This window comes from Thermobia domestica, chromosome 18 (assembly GCF_964235325.1).
Source record: "Thermobia domestica chromosome 18, izTheDome1.hap1.1, whole genome shotgun sequence".
NCBI classification, from domain to species: Eukaryota; Metazoa; Arthropoda; class Insecta; order Zygentoma; family Lepismatidae; genus Thermobia; species Thermobia domestica.
In genome coordinates this window covers 8294499-8318871 of record NC_137471.1, presented here as the reverse complement: position 1 = coordinate 8318871, position 24373 = coordinate 8294499, and the positions used below count along the sequence as shown (strand labels likewise).

Sequence of the window (24373 nt, the reverse complement as noted above, 5' to 3'; positions counted from 1 at the left end):
TATTTCAAAATTGACAAATGCTCCCACATGTTACTGGGCGAGGGCAATATTTTGCGTATTTTTCCTTTGGGGGCCTTCCATACAGAATTATCTGAATTCGAAGTCTCGCGCGAATTACAACGCCTTCTATGGGCATCTTACAAGGAGAAGGCAGACTTTGATAAGTGAACCTCGGGCCATTTTTTTTTTTTTTTTTTTGCGAGGTTCTAGTTCACATTTAAAAAATCAGTATTGCAAACTGGGAGAGTGTAATCGGCAAAAATAACGGAGAAAAACCGTCTTAAAATTTTTTACTCGATGCATTATCGTACGACGCGCAAACTTAAGTGACGGCGTGGCAGAGTGAGAAGAATCCCCGATTTAAATATAAAGGGTCCCGGGTTCGATTCCCTTTCGAGTCAAGCCCTTTTTGTTTTTTGTTTCAAGCAATAGAGTAGTCATTTGTAACTATAAGTTAAATATTAATTCACCATATGTTTATAATGAATTAAAACAATAGAAATTTTCAATCACTTGTAAAATCTTTCAATATTCCATGTTAGGAACTAAATTTAATATCTTCCGTAAATATTGTTATTGCAGTCGTTGTGTAAAAATGTTCTTGAAGCTTCGTTTTTGACAGTGTGAGAATTACAAGGGGAATGAGGGGAAAATCTCCTTTGGTTATAGCAACATCCAGTGTTAGCAAAGGGGATTTCCCCCTCAACTCATTTGTAATTCGCACACTGCCAACAGATGTATACACGAAGTGTCAATAACATTTATTACACAACGACTGTCGTCAAGGGCGCCGATTCTGGGGGCAGGCTGGGCCACCTAAGCTCATCTGGGCCCCATGTATTTTTGTGAATGTGTATTTTTATTTGTATTTTTTATTGTTACATGTATTGTTGTATGTATTTTTTATGAATGGGCCCCCTCAAATTTACAGAGAAATCGGCGCCGTTGACAGTCGTAACCATAATACAACTCATATCAGTAGGGGTCTATATTTACGGAATAGATTAATTTTCCTTGCTAGTTAACATGGAACATTGAAAGATTTTACAAGTGGTTTGAAAATTTATATTGTTTTATTCATTATAAACACATGGTGAATTAATATTTTACTTATAGTTAGGAATGGCTACTTTATTGGTTGAAGCAAAAAAACAAAAAAAGCTTGAACGGGAATCGAACCCGGAAGTCTTTACATGTGTGTCGCACACTTTACTCACCCTGCCACCCCATTAGTTGATAAACTTGTGCCTCGTACAGAATATGTGGCGAGTATAAAACTTTTTGAAGACGGTTTTTGTCCGTCATTTTTGCCCATTGCGCTCTCCCAGTTTGTAATATTAACTATTTAAATGTGCACTATCACCTCGCAAAAAATGGCCGCCAAGTTCACTTACCAAAGTCTGCCTTCTTCTTAGTGAATCATCATCCTCTTTGAGGTCATGCTTCGATACGTCTTCAATTATTTTGAATGAAAAGGCTAAGTACCGACTTTCAAAAACTCTGAACTTAGGGATTCCGAGATATGTGCATCTGATTATAATAATTGCAACCTCCACCCCTTTTTCTTCCCTTCTAGGTCAAATATTAGAAAGAAAAAATAAAAGTCCAAAAAAAGAAATTTCATGATTCAACCTTCACGGATTCCGAGATACGAACATCTCACTATAATAATTGCACCTCCTTCCATATTAAATTTCCAGAAATACTTCTTTATGTAACAAATAATATGCCCTGTCCAAATTTGAAGTGTCTCATCTTTAAACAGTTTGGTCTAGACCAGCGTTTCCCAACCGGTGTGTCGCGGCACACTGGTGTGTCGTGAATGGGCCGCTGATGTGCCGCGAGGAATCGAAACATTATTAATTTTAAAGCTATCAAATTGCAAAACGTAGGGAAAATGTATATTTGTATTTCACATTACTATGAACCTCTACTATGAATCTACAATTTTAAGTTTCATACCAGGTTACTGTTTTGTACATTTCTAATGTTGAAAAAAAATGGTTATCATTGTTATGGCCATTATTGCTTCTTTATTATTGCAGACTATTTTGTAACTTGAAAATTTAAAGTCATTCAATTCTTTCGACAAATTACCTACATTTGTGTTTTAAAAGTAAAAGAGATTTGTTTGTTCGTTCGTTATTTAGTGATCTCCCTTCTTAGTAAAAGTTTGGATACAGTTTTTAAAAAGAGAGCGTATTTTTAAAAATCTGAGTCCAATATTTCATTGCAATTGTTTTCTATTCTTAAATTAGAATGAAAAATAAGCATAATGATTTACCAGGGGGGGGGGGAAACTGTGAAAGACCTTTCTTCTCTGTGAGTGGATCAATAATTACACCACTGTGTTTAATATTTACAAATAATAATATCTATAAGTGTGCCGCGAGAATCCAGGTAACACCCGTAGTGTGCCGCAAGTTGAAAAAGGTTGGGAAACGCTGGTCTAGACGTTGATCTGTCAGTCAAGACTTGCTACACATGGAGATTGCTCTTTAGCTAAACGATTTGATATAGGAATATTACAATTTTATGCATGCATTTCTGATTTTTTGTAGCCTTTACAACAACGTGGGAAGAAAGATGATAATAATAAGGGTACGAAATAAATGTTGTGCACCGACTTCTACAGAGGTTGGATTTACTTTGCTCTTCTAATCGCCCTACCGAATCTACTGATAACTATACATCATTTTGGGTTGGATATAAAAGCTCTTCATTGAAAAAAAAAAGTGAAAATGAAAATGATTTATACTCTTAAATTCTTTAAAAAAAAAAAAAAATCAACTACATATTTTAATCGGAGAGACGGCATGACTGTTGCACCAATTAACAACTTTTAAAAGATTACAAATACTGATTGTCAAGATGCTATCAAAACATGAGCAAACATTGCAGAATTTCGTCTTGCTGTGCTCAGTAGAGTGGGGGGGGAGGAGAAGGAGGAGATTTTCTTTGGTTTATAAGCCATCATCATCATAATCATCGGCATTCTGTCATTATTGGCAAATCATTCGCCGCTAACTGAGAAAGTTTCATGCATCACCGACTTAAATAAAGCTCTTCGGTCTTCACACAGGAAGTTTTTTTTTTTTCTCTATATTGTCCATCAATTGCAGCCTCTTTTGCCTCTCCCATTTTTTCCTGCCAACGTACTTTCTTCTACATCTCTAATGATGCAATTCCTTCTCAGCCAATGTCACAACTTGCTTATCTTCCTTTTATTTTAATAACATTAATTTTTTTTCTTTTCTCCCCTACCATTCGTAACACTTCCAACGTTTGACCCAGTTAATTCTCTCCGTTCTTCTTCACACTCATATTCCCAAAGGATTCAGACTTTTCCCCATCACTTTGGCGTAATGTCCATGTTTCTGTTCTATTGAGTACAACACACTACACAAAATATTTTGAGGATTTTTTTTTTAAAAAAATCTTTATTCAAAGATCCACAAAATAAACTCCCTGTAAGTACAGGGTGTCCGAGAAGTCCTTCCCTGATTACAGAAATTGATAACTCGCTGAGGATACCATCACATCTGCAGTGTACCTGGATATGTTGCAGCTGTATGCTGTTCCTCAGCTGCTTCAGTATCGCCCCGATGTCGTTTTTCAGCAAGACGGTGCACCACCTCATTGGGGTTTGGACGGCCGTGCCTATCTCGATAGGACATTTCCTGGGCGATGGATTGGTCGTGATGGACCAACAGCTTGGCCTCCACGCTCTCCTGACACAACCCCATTAGACTTCTTTTTATGGGGTTATGTCAAGGATGAGGTCTACCGAACACGTGTACCAGATCTTGAAACCCTGCAGCAACGAATAACCACAGTCGTTGCATCGATCCCTCCAGTGATGTTGGCTAATGTGTGGATGGAAATTGAATATCGCCTAGATGTGCTACGTGCTACCAAGGGTGCTCATGTGGAAGTGTACTGATGTGACCAAAACTTTTATAGTTTGTAAACAATTCAACACCAGTTTCATATTTCTATCTTATTTCTAGCCTGAGTTATCAATTTCTGTAATCAGGGAAGGACTTCTCGGACACCCTGTATAATCGAACTATTTAGGAAATGTTCAAAATTAACCATAGTAGAAATTGATTTCCATCCGTAGAGCTCCTTCGTACGGTTAGTGTACGTGCCTTTGGCGTGGGAGACCCGGGTTCGATTCCCGGCAGGAGCTCGTGTGGTTCGGATTCCACGTTAATCAGTAGGTCCACGTCTTACATAGCCTCACTGCTGAACGGGACGTTAAACTAAACTCAAGTCAACTAATTTCTGTCCGTGCTCCGACCCTAAATTCATTGTTAGAAGAAAGGAAGTTTCCTCATTTCTAGAACAAGCAAAGAATACTCTGCAAGAATTATTTTCTACCTTCGACACTGCTGACAGTATCGTAAGAATTAACAACTGGAAGTCGACCACCGTATTTCTAGGTATTTAGATCAAGCTTTTAAACCATTTGCTCAGTCACTTTTGATAAACATCAACGATTTCCTGATAAACATTTACTTAATGGTAATTATAGTGAGTGACCATGACGAATAAGCTTTTTTTTTTTTTTTGTGAGAGAAAAAATAATTCACAGAAGATGCACTGTAAGCGAGAGATCCAATGCCAAATGGAAAGGTAATTGGGTTCACTTTATTACGCAGTTTTCATTCGCTAGTTTGGTTTTAGAAACATTACCTTTTTGAGCAGTAGAACAACATTGTCAAGGGCACCTCCACGGGTAACAACTTGTGAGATTCCATACGTCATTCTGTGGGGTCAGACTGTATACCAGAGGAATATTAATTGACACACACAAGTGAATACCTGTATAATGAACCCATAATTTTAGTATTGAATATATACTATTCCTAATTATATTCTCCTATTTCTACCACGGTGACAACCAGGGCCAGCCCTAGGCAATTTGTCGCCCCGTGCAATGACATTATTTGCCACCACCCCTTTCTCCAGAAATAACAAATCTAAACCACGATTTTAAGGAATTAGTTCCAGAAGCGACAGTTATAACGACTCTATAGAAAAGCGTCGTCAACCTGGTTCGTCTTGTAAAATATCAGTTACGAAGCGATAATTACTTTTCTTTATGCACAAATCAACTCAGATATTCAAAGATTATTAGTCTCACCTTTATTGCTTGATATGTCTTAAATATTGTTTTTAAGACCGTAAAATACATAAATTTACTTGACTAGGTCAACACATAACATGTACATAGCCATAACTATCCCATAATAATCTCTTACATATATTAAAAACATTCTTCTTTTCTGTTAATTTTAAAATGAACATTCCACTAAGTATATTACATATTTATGAGCACTTTTTGCCCACGGTACAGGTAAATATTATACAAACTAAAGTATTTCGTTATAGAAAATGTCGCCCGCCAAAGGGACTGAATATAAAAGTCATGAGTAGGCTTGGCTTTTATATTCAAGAACCACTGGTCTGATTAGATTAATGTTCGTACATTACATATGTTCTTTATATTTTGATCACACCTCGTATATATCTTCATTATTTTTTTGGTTATCCCTCATATATATATAAAATATTAGTTATTATCATTCACATAAATACATTTACAATAAATCTTTGATTTCATTAATATTTCTCTTTTATTACATTATTATTTAATCTTTATCATTAAAAAAAAAACATCGTCGCTTAGGAATATAATTAACGAGGGTGAAACACAAATTATCAAGATTACTAGTTTCGATCATTATTACAAACGATGATGTGACAAATAATATTTGTTCTTTTCGGGCGCATTGTATAACAAATAAGTTAGATGTTGCAATTGTAATGTATACATAGTAGCACTAAGATGTCCAAAATAAAGAAGAATTTCACTCAAGGTAGTCATTGAATAATTGATTTTATAGAATGGATCTTATTCTTAACATAATCTTTGATAATTAAACACAAATCAATCTGATATAAAATAATTTTTGCCTTTAACTAATTATAAATTGAATTATGATTCTTCACATTAATAAGAAAGAATAAAAATTAAACATAACCTACGTTTGAATAATCAAATGGAAGTAAATAAATTTATTTTACAGAAACGTCATAGGAAAGATCATTTTCATAATTAGCATGAACCGGTAAATTGGAAGATAAATGTTCATAGAAATTATCGCTTAAATTTTTAGACAAATGCTCATGAGAACCTACAGCTGACATGGGTTTAACCCCTACCATATCAGCCGCAATTAGTTTAAATTCATACTCGAGTAGGGTTCCAATAGGGTACACTGTACAGCACAATCATGATTATGTCCTGTATTGTTGTTTTGTACAGAAATTACTTCAATACCTGGATCTTGATGTGAAGTGCCATCTCTTATCCTTCCATTACTTCTATCCACGTAGTTCGCTGCGTTGGTGGAATTTCTCCATACATTTCGTCTATTTTTAAACCTATTTTGACTATATGGTCTAACATAGGAATTATTACGATTAATTAGGTTAGGCGGATTCCCTACATAACCTTGTCTATTTTGTTCATTTTGATTGCTAGAGTATACTCGTCTTAGGTTCGGTTCATTATTATTCACACTTCGGATATTCAAATTCCGAACAGGGACCAAATGATCTGAATTATTCTTATTTTTACCCATTCCTGATTGTGTTAGATTCATAGCATGGTATTGAGTTTCGTAGCATTGTACAAGCATTAATAAATGACTGAAACTCATACACTGTGTGGAAAATAAGATCTGCTGTAATTTAAATGGAAGCAAATTGCGAATCGATGCAATTATTCTTGATTCCGATTGCAAGGGATTAACGACCTTTAATTCATTATAGACATTTATAACAAACTCTACAATAGATTTGTGCAATCGAGGATTGAAATGTTGATTTCTAAGAGTGGCATCTCTGTTTGCCAGCAAAAAGTCATTTTCGTAATTCGCGATCAATGCCGCTTTAAATTCCTCATATGTACTAATGTGATCACGTATTGCCTTAAACCATAAGGAACAAGGTGGGAGTAATACATGGGGTATTAATTTCATGTATTGTGATCGGTCGATAGACATTATACTGCATTCGTCTTGGAACTTCTCTAAGAAAGAACTAGCATTTTCATTGCACTTACCACTAAATTTACTCATGGCTTTGATTTCGCTCATCTTGACACTTAACTTTACCTTTCTTTTCTCACTCCTTGTTCTTGTGGTGTGATTGTTCCGGTCCGTAGCGTGCTGTGTCATGATACCATTTATATTTCGTTCATCAGTGATCTTCGGACAATTTTCCTCTAATATAATATCCTCCTCAGATTCCGGCGAAGGCGTATTTATATCCGGTGATTGGGGAAACTCGAAGCGATCACTGCCCAGATTATTGCGATAAATGTTATCTCTAGCCTGTAACGTTTTAATTTCTTCCTGCATAGTAGCCAACTGGATCTTTTGATGTTTAACGGAAGATTCTATTAACGTTAAATCCTTTTTTACAGCACAGATTTCATGATTTTGATGATCGTGCTTTTCTTGACACTCATCGGCTAACCTTTTTAACTTCTCTTCAAACTGCGAGGATATGTCGTTCATCACCTGGACGATTGTTTGTTTCGTATCGTCTGATTTCAGTTCTATCCGTTCTATTCGTTTACTTAATTCTTCATACTGCTTGCTAGCTTCGTTAAATTTCAGTTCTATCTTCTTTTCCATGGTCTGGTTAGCTTCATAGAACTTCTGTTCCATGGTTTGTTTTATCTCAGTCGTCATTTGCATAATTTGTTGCTGCACAGCTAACAAAAGTCGATCCTCAGATGACAAACTTGGTGTTGCACTAATTTCACCTGGATTACTGGTATTAGATTCCTTTTGCACTATTTCACTATCCATTTTTCGTTTGATGACCTTACCGCTTCGTAATACGGTTAAGTTCGTATTCATAAATGGTAATATCCAAGTAAATTCAGCCCTACTTTCCTTCTTCGGGAACTGAATTTTCAAAAGTCCCGGGGTTTGGTAAACCAAATTTTTATAACGACTCTATAGAAAAGCGTCGTCAACCTGGTTCGTCTTGTAAAATATCAGTTACGAAGCGATAATTACTTTTCTTTATGCACAAATCAACTCAGATATTCAAAGATTATTAGTCTCACCTTTATTGCTTGATATGTCTTAAATATTGTTTTTAAGACCGTAAAATACATAAATTTACTTGACTAGGTCAACACATAACATGTACATAGCCATAACTATCCCATAATAATCTCTTACATATATTAAAAACATTCTTCTTTTCTGTTAATTTTAAAATGAACATTCCACTAAGTATATTACATATTTATGAGCACTTTTTGCCCACGGTACAGGTAAATATTATACAAACTAAAGTATTTCGTTATACAGTCCTATTAGCGACAGGAACTGTTATCTGTCCTATGAGCGACCGATTCATTTACATTGAGATGATGAAACATGATATGATTCCATCTCGTAAAATTTGTTTGCCTCTGGCGTTATTAGCGCCCGAACAACCTTGGTATGAAATATGGTGCCAGTGACGCTGTTCGTCAAATATATTTTTTCTCTACTGTGAGTGCAAATAAAACTTATTTTAATTTTGAGCTAGATTTGACATAAACATACCGTATCAAATAACTTAACGAGACAACAGGGATATTTCCATGAAAAGTACATTTCTAAAGGTAAGACAATCCAAAAGGTACACAAACTCTTTAAACTACCGCCCCCTCCCTATTGTAAGCTACTAAAACGTAAACTAATTGCTTAATTTGCCTTCCTCCCTTGTTTTGACTTATACATAAAAGCTTGTCGTGAAGCAATCTGAAATAATTCCTTATAACTAGACGAACTGTTAAGTCCTGCGGGAGATTTGTAACTTGTGTAATAATTTCTTCGAATATACCGTGTTTTTAGATTTCTTTGATATCCTCAAATGGTGAACACCTTTTTTCCATGGGCACCCGATGGGAAGGCAGGGGTCGCCCCCCTGGCTCACAAAAATATATACGTAATATAGCAAACCACGTATATTAAATGCCATATATACCAGACATGATACAACAACCATGGAGATGCTTCTCCCTAGAAAAAATTCTTCGGGTGTCCATACCTCTTTCTGATTTCTTTCTTATGTCATAAACATATTCAATCTAAACTTATGGTCCGTATCATTTTAACATGAAATTTTTAATTATATTAGAATCATAGACAAAGGCGGAGGTACTCTAAATATTTAGTTTTCCCCTTGATAGAGTCAATGTATTCATATAAATTAATTCAAAAATATAATATTAGGTAAAGCGTATAAAAGATTGTTCATGTGATGAGATCATTCTCACGTATTAAATTCAGATAGAGCGAAATTTTTCATAGTACATTTTGTTAGCTTCTAAATCACATTAGCATGAAACAAGTTAAAGAAAAGAGAACCTTACCTTCTTCCATTATCTTAGTATGAATGAATCGGTGACTCATAGGGCAGTTAATAGATCGAATCGGTCGCTCATAGGACAGTTAACAGTTCCTGTCGCTTATAGGACTGTCGCAAGTGGGAAGACGCCGATTTTAAGAATGCTACCTCATCATGAATAACGAAGGGGAATGGAAAGGGTAAACACACTCAGGAAGGTCTATATACTTACAAATGCAATTTCGTTGTGTGTGTGTGTGTGTGTGTGTGTGTGTGTGTGTGTGTGTGTGTGTGTGTGTGTGTGTGTGTGTGTGTGTGTGTGTGTGTGTGTGTGTGTTTTTAATAATCTATTATGTTAGTGAAAGATAAAGCAAGCATACCTACAGAGGAAAGATGGTAATCCTTTTTATAGAATTTGATATCAAGCTTCAATCTCGATATTGTAGTTTGCAAATTTTAGTGGAACTAGCTCTTTTATCTTTATTTCTTAATTTTCCTTTTGATTTCACCTACAATGATAAGGAACTTGTTTGTGACAAAGACGAGACTAATTTTCATGTCAAAACTTCGATAACTAACTAAATCGAGCAGGTGTTTTCTCACTGTTTGAGAATTGAGTTTTTGTATTTGACAACAATCAAGCAATTTATGCTGGGATTTGTTTGACCATTAGCTTTAGCATTGTCCATGTGACCTTCAACTAATACCAGGGGTGCCCACAGAGGGGGGCTATGACGCAAACTGCGTCATTGAAATATTTGGGGGGTTAAAAATCTATATAAATATGTTTGAGGAGGTGTAAAAATTAATCGAAAATATTTTTTTCATGGAAGAACACCTACGGATAGACAATTGGGGGGAGGTGCGTCATGGACATAAGGGGGGGGCACCACTGACAAACGCGACCTAAACATGATTTCTGAATGTAGTATTCAAATAGAATGTCAGCTTAGTAAATTTAACTACCATCACCATGAAGTCTGTTTCCAATAAGAAATGTTAATTTTAAATAATATAGTTATGACAGATTTTGCAGCCCCTCTCGAAACTTGCTGTCCCGTGCAAATGCATATGTTTACATATGGTAGAGCGACTCAGTGGCAAAGTTCTCACTTAGGGCGCGATGGGTCTCTGGTTCGATCCCAGACCATGTGAATTTGCTATGGACAGTATCATGGCTGTGGCTTCTCCCGTTTCCTCCCGCACTCTCATTTCATCAATTAATTTAATAACCATTCACTTTCATTATTAATCATTTGTCCAGCTTTATCCTACAGGAAGCTAGCAGTATCCTACAGGGACGTACAACTACGAGTAAAATTTTAAATGAGCTCTTTCGTGGCTAAGTGGTTAGCGTACGCGTCTTTGGCGTGAGAGACCAAGGTTCGATTCCCCGGTGGGAGCTCATGTGGTTCGGATTCCACGTTAATCAGTAGGTCCACGTCTCATGTAACCTCGCTCCTGAAAGGGACGCAGAACTTAAACTCAAGTAGAAATTTAATTTCAACAATAAACTAAGAGAACCTACACTGGAGTAGTGGGTCAGCTGGAGAACTGAGTGAGCGGATTAAACAGAATGTATGCGTATCTTCTTTCCATGATACACAAGGGTATTCACCCATCCTTAGACCGTGGCTATTCATAAGCGTTCGCCAAATATTTTTATTGCTCATGCGTACGCTTGGAATACGCTGACCATGTATTTAAATATGGATAGCTAATCACAATTAGCTGCAAACGCAAAAGCAATAAAAACGCGGAGGAAACGTCAGCTCGAGCGTATTTGGTGCGTTTCGGAACAATAGACCGTCTGCTGTTTAAAAGATATGTAAAGGAAGGACAAAAATGGAAGACGTGTTGCCAGGCAAGGGGATTTTAGAAAGAAACAGCTGCTTGGAAGACTCTTTGTGCAGAGTATTGGAACTCTACTATTATCGACCTGGATCTGGCAAAAAGACCTGGAAACCCTGACTGGCTCACAGTATGATTTATAACTCTGGTGAAAGTAAAACTATGGAGTAGCCACCTTGACTGCGTTCCTTGCGGGGGGGGAGGGGGGGTAACGTATCAAAAACGCATTCTCAAATAGCCATATGCTTATAACGTGTATGTGTAAATCTCACTGTACAAAGGGCGTTTATTATTACTATTAGTCCTAGTTTGGACTTTTCGACGAACCAGCATAGAAATCATCTGTAAGCTTACGTATCGGTATAAAAAACTTGTGTCACAGGTGGTATTTACACACGGCGAACAAGGCAATCGTGCTTCGTAGTAATTGCTCTTGGCTTTATAAAAAAAACATGTAGATCAACAGATTATGCGTTATTCAATATAATTCTGAAGTTTATAAAATCCAAAAATATTCAAACCGATTACAGTTCTATAAGTAGCTTATCCGCAGGACACCAACACATGAATCAAATATAAAAATAATTCCAGTACTAATTTCATCAAAAATTTGTGCATTTGTGAGTCTTGTTGCCCTTTCATTTACCCTATCGAATACCTTGTAGATCAGTACGTATCATGAAACTGATCTGAGATGTCAGCACTAGGGATGGCCGGATCCGAAGATCCGGATCTAATTGGGCCCGGATCCTCTGGATCCGGATCTCGGATCTGGATCCGGATCTCGAATCTCGGACCTGGATCTGGATTCGGATCTGGGTCCGGATCTCGGATCTGGATTTGGATCTCGGATCTGGATCCGGATCTCGGATCTGGATTTGGATCTCGGATCTGGGTTCGAAATTCGGATCTGCATCCGAAATCCGGATCTCAGATCTTGATTCTTATCCAAACCCACATCCCACCCAAATTGTGATAAACTTGAATATCAAAAATTCACCGAAAGTAATTTCACGAAGTCCTGACAGTGAAGAAGAAAACAGAAGATTAAGACGGATATTGACAAGCCTATTTGTCTCCTTCATTCTACACTAAAGATCAAATGCTTGCCTTACTAAAAAACAATCTGATTTGACCCGGATGAGAATTCGATTGTCGAATCTAGGTCCACCCGGTTGCAGGACCGAGATGAAATACACACATTTATATTTGAAACCGGAATACAAAACTCGAATATTTAAAATTCCTCAATACACCTATTTCTTTGACAGTTAAGAAAACAAACAGTTAAACAAGTATTGACTAGTTTTTACGTATATTTATCTTGCTCAGTCTGCTCTAAATATCAAATGTATACCTTACAATTAGATTTAATAATTATTTAGTAAATCACAATATGAGCACCGAGAATAAACTATGAATTTTGGTGCCCCTTATCTAGATTTGAAATTTCGGATTCATACATAGAATCAGGCTGAAAGATAAATATTTGAGATCTGGACACCGAAACAAGTGCTAGTACCAAGATCGTAGCCGTTTTACCTAGATAATGCGAGCGGAAGGAGAGCACTAATTCCGCATGTACCGGTACTTTGGGGAACACGAGAAACTAAAAACAGATAAATATTCTTTTTCAGGGGCAAGTTGCGCTTTAACATGACTTTTCATGAGTGTTGTGTTCAAATACGAAAACTGTAATGGCAACTTGTTTGAAATAAATGCCTTTTCTTTTCTGGCAATAAAGTTAGGTACTTTCACATTGAATAAAAATTAGCATAGCACATTTCACTGATTAGAGTGCTGGTTCTTATGGAAGCTTTAACACTGAACCGAAGATTTCCTCATGTGGGTATCGGATTGCCACAATTCACCTTGCTGAAAAGACGTGGTTTATTAGGAGGTCGGCCAAGATTCTTTTGGACTTAGCCTGTAGACTGCTTCTGGTCTCAATTATTCCCATATAACAAGACTAACCATATATAAAGTTGGTTCGAAATGATTTAAAATATCACTAATTGACCTTAAGGGGATAATCGCGATTTAAATATTCGTAAATCAGAAGAGATGTAAAAGTTAAGCATTAAAATAAATCCGATAATTCCTAATGCAACCTAATGATAGCAATAAAACTCCTTATGTAACATTTTCAAAGCTAAGATTAACAGTTTTGTTCCTGAAGAGGGTTTATGGCAACATAGAATATTATAAATCCAATTATCATAAGTAGTACCTCTGACAGCCCCACATTTCACATCACCATCGCCCTTCATCCTGACAAGTGGGCAATTCACTTACCCACAATGACTTTTCAGGCATTCCAGTGACATCAATATCTCAGTTTGGGTTTGGGATCATGCTTCGGTGAACCTTGACTATCACCATCAGCAGCTATTAGAGAATCAGAACTTATTTCTGTATTAGACAATGTGGGTAACTATAGCTTTTCGTCTATAGAAGACAGAGAGCGTGCCTTAGGTGCCCGTGGTCATGGGTTCAATTCCCGGAGAGGCACTCAACAATTTCGATGTTGACCCAGCATCGTGAGGACAATTGGGGAGTTATCTTAAGTAAGAGGTAGCGGACTGCAGTCTAGAAAAACGGCATTAGGGACTTCGGGTGTCGATGCGTTGACTACATATCCCCACTTTCAACGTAAGTCCGCTGGTAGGAACCAAAGGACTGTCGTACCAAGAATTTAGTTTGTTTTAATTATCATAAATGGCTTCTTTATTATTAAATTTTATCCAATATTTTCTTTTCAACTAGTTTCGGGAAACTCAGAGCTAGCTACTTGTTTTCTTTTTAATTCATGTTCATAGTTAGCACAACTAATCACTAAGGAAAAACAATCTTTTCAATAAAATTCGCCTCGCGTCTTTCGTAGCTCTAAGTTTAGTTATTTTTAGTTTTTTCTTTTTTTTTTTTCAAGTTGAAGGGCGGTTTATCATTTTCCCCTCGCTTACCCTATTCTTTTTTCTAGTTTTACCTATGTTTCTTTGCACGGACATTGCGCCTATACGCACGTGCTTAGTGTGTTCGTTTACAAAAGCGGGCCATTATCCTGCTCCTATAGAAAGTAAGAGTGCACTGTATCAGAGAAATATGAATTGACGTATGTAAGTGAATATATCTGTGACGAAGTCATAATTACTCAGTTTTTGCATCGTACATAGTTTCCTCATCCTTATTAATCTCTTTACCCCCGCTTCCTGAATTCCAGTTCTAGTATTCTTTCTTAATGGGGGACTGATGTCTCATGTAGGCTTATTAACTATAACATCAGCAATAAAGAAAGTACGGTTTAATTTGCACTAATTTTAAAACATTACGTTAATTAAATAATAATAATAATACGGAGCGAGCTCAGGCTACTTGTTAGGATTCTTGCTTCGCAATTGGATAATATCAGGTTCGAATTCGGAGACCAGCCATCCTGACTGAGGATTTTCCAGGGTTGTTCCTCAGTTATACTGGGCAAATGCTAGGTTAGTACCTTGATCTAAGGCTCTGGAGACCTTCCTTTCATTCCTTTTCCAATGTTTTCATCTGTTGATTACTACAGTGTAAAATGGCCTCTGAGAATGTATCTGGTAGCTTATAGTAAATAAACAATAACGACGTAATATATCTTCACGAAACGTGTGGGTTAATTTAACTACAGCCTTACAGTCCCAATAGATAGCTAAAGTTTTAATATCAAATTCCTGACTTTTATATACTATTTTCATATTGTTTCAGCTTTCAATTTTCTCACGTATGTTCCCACCGAGAATTGAACCTGATATCATATGAACAAATGCGAATATGTTAAATATTTTTGAACACTTTAATATACAAAACACAAAACGCTTCAATGATACAATGCATGGATATGTTTTGGTTACGTCCTGCAATGTATGACTAAAGAAACCTGGAGGGTGAAGAAAAAATAACAGAAATCTTTTTTATATTTACTCCTTCAACAAACTCCCGACCTCAGAAGGGCAAGCCATAAGTTAGGTAACAAAGTCATACAACGAACAGAACCATATTGCTCTCCTGAAATTCTCGTGTGTATGTTTAAAAATCTACTGTTGTTCCACGCCAACCAGTTTATATTTTTTGTTGTATATACCTTCGAAGTGAAAGATATTCATTATTACATTTGTTGGTGGTTGGACTCGTGAGTCAGAAACTACTATTAATAAAGAGTTTGTTTTGTCTACTATCCCTGCGATTAGAAGGGCCTTATCTAAAAGATATTTCATTTCTATATGAGAAAAGAAGAAAGTTTATTTTCTAAGAATAAAATAAATATTTTCAATGTGAAGCTAACATTAAGTTTTGAAGAGGACCTAAACAGAAGAATTTGTTACCATTTACATCAGTTTTCAGACAGTTCACTATACTCTGAAATGGGAAGAAATCAAACTGGGAAACATTTTACTAAAGAGACTTCGACAGAAAGTGCAACATGTAAATATTGCAAGGTTAAAAGAAAATAAAGAACAAAGGTAACACAAACGTGTTATGGAAACATTTAAACGCACAGCAACTTACTATATCTGTGAATCCTAAAAAAAGTTTTAACGAATTTTAGATATTCAATTTTATCATCACAATTTCAGATGCAGGTTTGGATACGAATCAAGATCTGAGATTCGAATTTCGGATCCAGATCCGAGATCCGAATTTCGGATCCAGGTCCGAGATCCGGATCCAGATCCGAGATCCGGACCCAGATCCGAAATCCGAATTCCGGATCCAGATCCGAGATCCGGATCTAGGTCCGGATCCGGCAAGATCCGGATCCCACTGGATCCGGGATATCCGGATCCGAAAATTTTTGGCCATCCCTAATCAGCACTCGTCTTTTTAACTCCGAGGAAGCGAAGCCAGAGCATTAAACTCCCATGACGAGAGACTCTGGTACGAGGTTAAAAATGAATTATCAACAATTAACGGCGGGAATTACTTCAAAATGAATTCGTTGCGAAGCAACATCAGTGGTTTATTTCGTGAATGAAGATGCTTACAAAAGAAGCATTGTGCATTTTATCATCAATTGATTTTTTAATTAAAATGTTTTTAAGTTTTGCATTGGTATTGGAAACTTCAGTGATAGACCAACAAAGAAACGAAGAAAGAAATGATACAATCCATGAAAAAGCATTTTGTCCTCTCCTTATTCAGCTCCCATAATCTTCCTCAGCTGCTACCTTTCACTTCATTAACAAAAGTGATATTAAATTTTCAGCGTTAATATGTTAATTTATTAGAAAGGACGTTTATAGTATTGTTAATTTGCTACTTTTTCTTCCTGCTTTGATGATGTAAAAGTTTCTGAAGGTGAGGTTGGATATCCTTATTATCTCTTTGCTAAATTCACAACTCTGCAGTTACAACAATTGTATAGTGAAACTTGAATCTTGAATCTATAACTTACATGAAGCAAAAGAAACGAATTGGCTCGAACGTCAAAAATTTGTGTTGAGAAAAGGAGTCTACGTCACTGAATTATTAAGGTCACTGAGAGAGGGTTCAATAACAAACGTGGTGGTATTACAAGTAGGAGTACTAGTCTATATGATTGAATTTAAAAGAAGAAATTCTTAGATTTTATGCATTAATTTACAAAGGCTTACTATATGTAATTACGAATCTTGAAACTTGAGGAAGCAAGATAAATTACCTTATCTTTTAAAAAAAAAATACATTCTTAAAGAGAATTAAGCAATTACGGGTTCTATAATTAATTGCTGATAAGAACGAATTAACAAAACGCAATATCTGTTTCATGTCTACTAGTATCCATGTAGGATAAACTCTCACTCAATTATTGACTTTATTCTTTTGAGCCGTTTGCTCTTAATCTCTACTAAGGATAATTCTTCCGTAATTCGCCAAGATCCAACGGCCATTAACTCAATTTCTTGGCTACAATTATTTAACACAATCCTACAACAACAATAACTACTACTACAATGAAATTAAAACTATGTATGTGCAATTTATTAAGAACTTCGTTGCAACCTAACGAAGTTGAACCAGTTGCCTGTACCTCAAAAGGCAGGACATTTCCCCATTTTGCTGAAAAGCTGTCCAGACCGTTTTAGGGCCTAGAAAAGAGGACATTTCCCGAGGAAAAGAAAACGTCTGGTAACTTTAATTGCCGGTGGAAATAACATCCTTGGGTGGAATACAGTATGTTTCTTTTTTAAAAATTCCCTCAACTGATACAAAATTTTCTCCTTTTCAATGAAATTTTCCCTAGTTATTGAATGTCCAATTCGTATGACAAAAATTATGTGATAAGAGTAATTTAACTATATTAAAGGAAGTGTCAACCAAGTTTGTTTTATTCATTTGCTTTCTGCTTCCTTTTTTGCTTTTTTCTTCACCTTTTTTTAACAACAAGAATAAATACATGCAAATACACCTAATCAACAGCCATGAGTGCAAATTATGCCACTTTCAAAAGAAACGTATGAAAAAACTATTGGTATTCTGATTTATTTCTGAAAAATTTAAGCATTTATATCGGTCAATCAGTCAGCGAGAAAATTTCCATGGATTTACACATTTTTATCGAAGAATTTCCTATTTCCCATTTTGCCAAATTTCCCTAGATTAGGGAAATTTCCCTCAAGCTAAACTGGTGGAAGCTTTCTGAAGGAAAAATACCATTACAATGTTGTTGTCTTGTGTACGTTCAGAAGTGTTTACCCCGCTGAGATGTTGGCTGTGTTCCTCCTACCACTTCGATTGACAAACCACAGTGTGACAACAAGGCAACAATGTTTCTATAAATTTCTTATTTTGCACCGAGTGTTCCTATAAATCCAACTCTTATCTTTTTATAATGCCAAATATTTTGATATCTATCAGAGTCGTAACTTGTGGTGGGGCAGGGGGCAACTGACCCCCCAGGGAAGCTCCCCGCCGTTCGAGGGGGTCCATTTTAAGACAAAATTTTCTTACTCCATATACGATACGAACATGAAATTATGAATGAAACATCAAAGAGGTTCACTTCATTAAAAGGTAAATAAAACAAAAATGTCATGAGCCCATTTCAGTAAAAAAAAAAAAAAAAAAAAAAAAAACCCTACTATTAGGGGCCCTAGAAATAATATTTATTCGTATGGCTTTGAGATTTGTCCATATTGTGACCTTAATTAATTTGTCTGGTATGAAACGGGCCCAGGGGCGTAAGTAACGGTCCCACAGGCCTGCCGTGCGGAATGGCCCATAAAGAGTAAGAGAAATATAGCTAGAAAGAGGAGGCCCAAGAATTAGAAAAAAACTTTTTCTAGGGGCCGAAATACGCGTATTAATGCTTGCCCTCCAGAACAAAATCTAAGTTACTATTGTAATATCTATATACCTGTATTATTTTTTATTTTTCTATTTCAATATGAATATTAACTTGAAAACTATGACACTTCTTCAATAATGTATAATTTAAAGCATTTTATGGTGGTTTGGCTTGATAATATTTTGTATCTTATTACGGAAAACATAAAGTGGTTAAAATTATAGTGAAGTTACATTAATATTAGTTACATGAAGAAATAATGCTGCTGTATCGATGATAAATACGAGGGATGATCTGTATGCTTCACCCCTGACCCACTGCCATACCAGAAAGTACTCATTTTTCGACAGTCTCCTTGATGATGAAAGATGCAGTTGTTCCAGCTATGCTTCAACATGTGCCTTTTCTTGGAAAAAGGATTGTCCAATCCCTGCTAACCACTTAATGGCATATGTGACGTAATTATCCGTAAAAATCACTTTTTCCACAAGATTCTGTAGCGGAACGTTGGCTGTGAGAGAACATATGGACCCGCAGTTTTCCATGATGTCTTTCCTTGCTTGCAGCCTGTAATTATATAATTAAATTAGCGAATAGTAAGAACCTGTAATTATGGTTACTCTCTGCAAATATCATAGTTCACCAAAATAACAGAGTTACGTGTGTTGATGGTCACCTTAAATTTCTCACCGGATGGACAACCGATGTTTGTATTCCTTGCGTTGGAAGTTTTGTTGTGAATTCCCTAACCCTTAATTTTCTCTATTCCTACAAATTATTTCGGATAATAATCATACGACGTCTCCCCAAAATTTTCATGTAGTTCTTAAAAGTTTTGATATTAGTGGCTTCGGAACTGAGTGTGATTGTTTGATTTCATTAGATTTTAACGAAGTTACAGAACGCAATTTATAATTCTTTATTCACACTACTGCTTAAACTGTCCTATGTATAGGCTTAATTTAATAACGTTAATAGTGATACAATATTAAAAAAAAAAAAAAATTTCAAGGCAAACTAACTGCCATGTTTCAACAACTACAAGCACATATGTTTATTAATAAATTACAAGCCAAGGTTAGCAGCCTCACAAATTAATGGGTAAAGTTATAAGCTTTTCGCCTCAGATGATATTCTGAAGTGCAGTCAATTATAATTACATAGCTTCGACATACAATGAAACCTGTTTATTTTTGGTGGCTAAATTTATTAAAAAATTTATGGTTCAACGAATAAGCGAAACTTATATCAATACATAAATGGAAATCCATTTTCACTTACTATTTGACAAATAACAATTTCCATAATAAATAATTGTTTAAATAACTATTAGAAAAAGAAATAATTGTTCGAATAATTCCAGTGGTAAATACTTGTCCTAATAACTATTATAATAATAAGTAATTGTACGAATAAGAATTAGAATAATAAATAGTTCCCGTATTTAAATAATAAACAATTGCTCGAGTAACTATTAGAATTATAAATATTTTTCGAATAACTATTGTAATAATAAATAATTGTTCGCATATCTATTAGAATAATAAATAATTGTTTGATAACTATTCAAATAATAAATAATTGTTCAAATAACTATTAAAATAACAAATAGTTGCTCGAATAAGTATCTAATATAAATAAAATAAAGAGTTTGTTTGTGTGTTTGTGTGTCAGTGTGCAGCCTGGGGACCAGACGAGTGGACCGAGAGTTACCAAAATTTGGTCACTGATACTTTGGTTCAGTCCTTAGATCAAGACGAGGATTTTTTTTTTTTTAAATTTCGAACTAGCTGGGTCTTACGGGGAGTGTTTACCGGAATCGGCCTGGGGACCAGACAAGTTGAGCGAGAGTTACCAAATTTTGGTCACTGATACCTTAGTCCAGGCCCCAGACCAAGGCGAAGCGTCTTTTCAAAATTCGTACCAGAGGGGGTCTCAGGAGGGCGTTTACCGGGACATGTAAAAGTAGTGGAAAATGGCCGATATTAGTGTGGTATTCATAGTTTTCGTGGTCGTTGAGATCAATGGTGAAACTCCGATTGCATTAACTTCCAAATTCACCCCATTCAGCTGCGGGCCGGGGTCACAGGGGAGGGGGGGGAGGATACCGAGGCATGTAAAAGTAATCCAAAATGACTGATATTAGTGTCAAATCCATAGTTTTTGCGGTCGCTGAAATGAATGCTGATACTCCCACAGGCGTTGACTTCCAAATACAGCCCTTATACGAAGAATGGATATATTCAGCTATTAATAAATAATTGTTGATTAGCTATTTTTAGAACAATTAACTTAGAATCACAATATAAATAATTATTCTAATAAAAATATTTATTCGAGTAATCATTCTAATAAATAATTATTTTAATAAGACATATTGGAGTAAATATTATAGAAAATACTGATTCGTATAATAATTTCAATAACAAATATTTGTTCGAATAACTATTACAATAATTGTTTAAATAAACGTTCAAATTAATAGTAATTGCTCCAATAACTATACAAATAACAGTAATTCTTCAAATAATTATTTGAATAACAAATAGCTAATCGAATAAATGAATGATTGCTCGAATAGTGGGAAGAAAATATTCTAATTACATCTTATTATGATTTGGATACGTTTATGGTAGATATTCTTGAGAAATGTTCCTTGAAGAGAGATTGATTAAGGCATTTCGGAACACATTAGGCCCAAAACTGCTGTTTGAAGGTAAGGTAGGGGGAGTCTATCTAGTCGACACTTCCTCAAAATTTAGTCATTTTATCTTCTACATATATACGAAAATAATATAATTCTTAAAGCAAATTACCATATCGTAATTACATTATTATTTTTCTTTTTTATTGCAGAAAATTAGCCGAGTCTCAGCAAACAACCAGAAGGAAACCATTACAACAACGGTTCTTGAAGATACCTCAGTTTTTCCAGAATAGAAATCAAAACACCGACAATCTAACGTTTGTTAATAAAATGTGTACAGACGCGTTTACAATTCCACCTCTAATTGTGATGACAGCTGGACAGTCAGAAACCACTGAATCAACGCCTCCGAAACAACAAACACAAGCTGATTCCTAGTGTACAAAGAGGATTATTTAGTCAGTTGATGCTACTTCATATATCAAATTCCAAAATAATGCGACTGAGTCACTTAACAAATGTTGATAAGTTGTGGTTGAATAAAATAATAGATTTTAAGGGTGAGTAAAATAATAGATATAGTACATTTCAATGTCAAGTTTTGATAACGAAAAGTGTGTGAACATTACTGAGTATTAATGATTATCGGCAATATGAGTGCGTGTTTTTCAAATGTTTTTCATCTTAAATAGAAAAGCTGAGTCTATTGAAAGATGCAGTAACTTCTATTACTTCTTGTATACATATATCAACTTGTATAAACTATGTAAAAATTATGAATGTTTATATATGGATTTTAATCTTTTATATAATATTTTGCATCTGCAGAAAACAAAGCTCGAAAAAAGTTTTGTCGTATACTAGGGGAGAAGTTTTTTGTTTATTATGTTTTTAATTGTCTGGCACTATACGAAGTTATTTTGTTTATAAAATGTTGGATACTGTTTGCTATAAATCAATATTTAACGCACAAAACATTAAAAATTGGGGTTGGTACTTTAACTTATCGTCTATCTTATGTTTTAGCATTGTATTTGAGCTAAATTTTATATTTTATATTTTATCTGCGTATGAATTTATGAAGGTCTTGAAATAGACTTGGAAAAGTACATCTGGCTAAAAATAAATTTTGTTAGTTGGATTTTTAAAAATGGTTAACAAATATCATATTGTTTGTATTACTAAATTTGTTCAGCGTTGCTGAATAGATCCAACAAAATTGAGTAGCAATATAAGCACACATAACAGCCGATTCGTGTCCGGGTAGAAAAGATCTGTTATATTGTCCGCTATGTTGATGGTTGTAAGTCATTCTAAACATTTTCCAGATCCAGTTTCAGCCTTGGCCTGAAACTCACGTAGACGCATAAGAGTAGCTAAGAAGTGTAGTGGGTATGTCTTTTTGATTCATTATTTCTACGATTGTTATGCATCCTAAAATTTGTTGAAACAGCATTTCATCCGACTTTTAATCCTAATAACATGAACACTTAAGAATGGTATATTGAGGTGATAGGTTTTTTAGTTACCTTTGTGTACCCAACTACTCTGATTTCTGTATAAATTTGGGGTCAGGAGCATTCAGGTGTGTGTTTCGTTGTCAGATATTCAATACTTCAAAACCATGTACAAATTCAAATTCCAAATTGACTCTTTGTCCGCTGCATTTTTACCCGAATCAGTTGGTGTCTCTTTAAAACACTTGTTTGGAACATAAAGGTTCAGATTTTCATTAAATTAGCAAGTTAATAACTATTAGTAATTGTGGATGAAGTAGTGTCTACGTAGGAAGCATTTCAATTTATAGATTGATGATATTATAATAATACGGCATGAGAAATATGTTAGTAAATAAGTTAATGCATTACTCAATATATGAAGAATGAAGAAAATATGTGATAAACGTAGGTATATTTTTCATAATGTTTTTATCATATATAGGAAACGCATGCATAATGATCAGATAATTATGGCATATTTGATCTGATGTAGTCTTCTAGAAGAAGAAGAAAAGGCTCAACTGATATTAGTAAATATAATAATTACGAACTTACTATCTTAGTCTAATCATACATTTATTTAAAATGTGTTTATCTAAAAGTTAACCTTGTATAATTATACACAATTGTATCAATTAAAAACTACAGTATTTTTCTGTTATCGTAAGACGAAATAGTTTACTCAAAATATTTTGGGATAGAAGTTAACTAAATGCTCGAGTAAAAGTTATTACAATGCTGAAAACGACCCGCAGCTTCACCAAACTCTATTTAACAGAAAAGCCCGTGCCAGATTTTTTTTTTTTTTTAAAAAAAGACTTTTTATTTGCCAGCAACTTCGAAATGGAAGATAACTCTTTGAAAGCGTTATTCCTTTAACTCAAAAGAAAATATGGTATTCTCAAAGTTGCAGTAAGCTATATCCAAATAGACCCACTCACTTCGGACTTACTAAGAAAACATTGCATAACTATAATAATTAATTTCCTTTTCTGGTATTATTTAAATTTCTGATTAAACTTTATTTTAATTTGTAACTATAAATTTAGCTGATTTTATTGATAAAGTTTTGAAAGAAAAAAAGAAAAAGTATGTGATTGAAGATAGCCTATGACTAAATAGTATTATGTTATCTATTTGATCATATTTGAATGTTGTGATAAAAGAAAACTAAAAAAAAAAAAAAAATCCTGAAGGTTGGCTTGGGTAGGAATTACTTTTCGAATCGTCATATAACAAAACAACAGTGGTATTTGCTAATTTCAACAGTTACGTCTTTCGAAATTTTAGAAATTCTTCTTGACACGTATTTACGAGTTTTAAAGTTCTCTTTACAATATTCTGATAATTGCTATCTTTATAAGCGAACTGAATTATATAATTATTATTAACAAATGTAGCGATCAACCCAATCAAATGTTCCAGGTATCTAATAAATCCATAAATACATACAGAAGATCTACATAAGAAATCATGCTTATTTTAGACGTATAATACACATTTAATATATACAGGGTGACCGAAAAATAGGTATACAATACTGTACTGCATTTTATGTAATTTCTTATTGTTATCCATCAGGTAGACTTAGTTTTTTTATTGTTTGTTCTTAATGTGTTTTTACTTACATCTTAAGATCGGAAGAGCCGA

At 34.9% G+C, this 24373-nt stretch overlaps 1 protein-coding gene across 1 annotated transcript in view; it reads left to right on the top strand.

Annotated features, from left to right (window-relative positions):
- LOC145675855 (uncharacterized) overlaps positions 1–23517 on the top strand; it is a 133543-nt gene extending 110026 nt beyond the window's left edge. The window contains exon 3 of the mRNA XM_081746621.1: positions 21434–23517. Within this exon, the coding sequence (XP_081602747.1) occupies positions 21434–21662 (229 nt within the window). The 3' untranslated portion in view covers positions 21663–23517. The remainder of the gene's footprint in view (positions 1–21433) is intronic.
- The last annotated feature ends 856 nt before the right edge of the window (positions 23518–24373 follow it).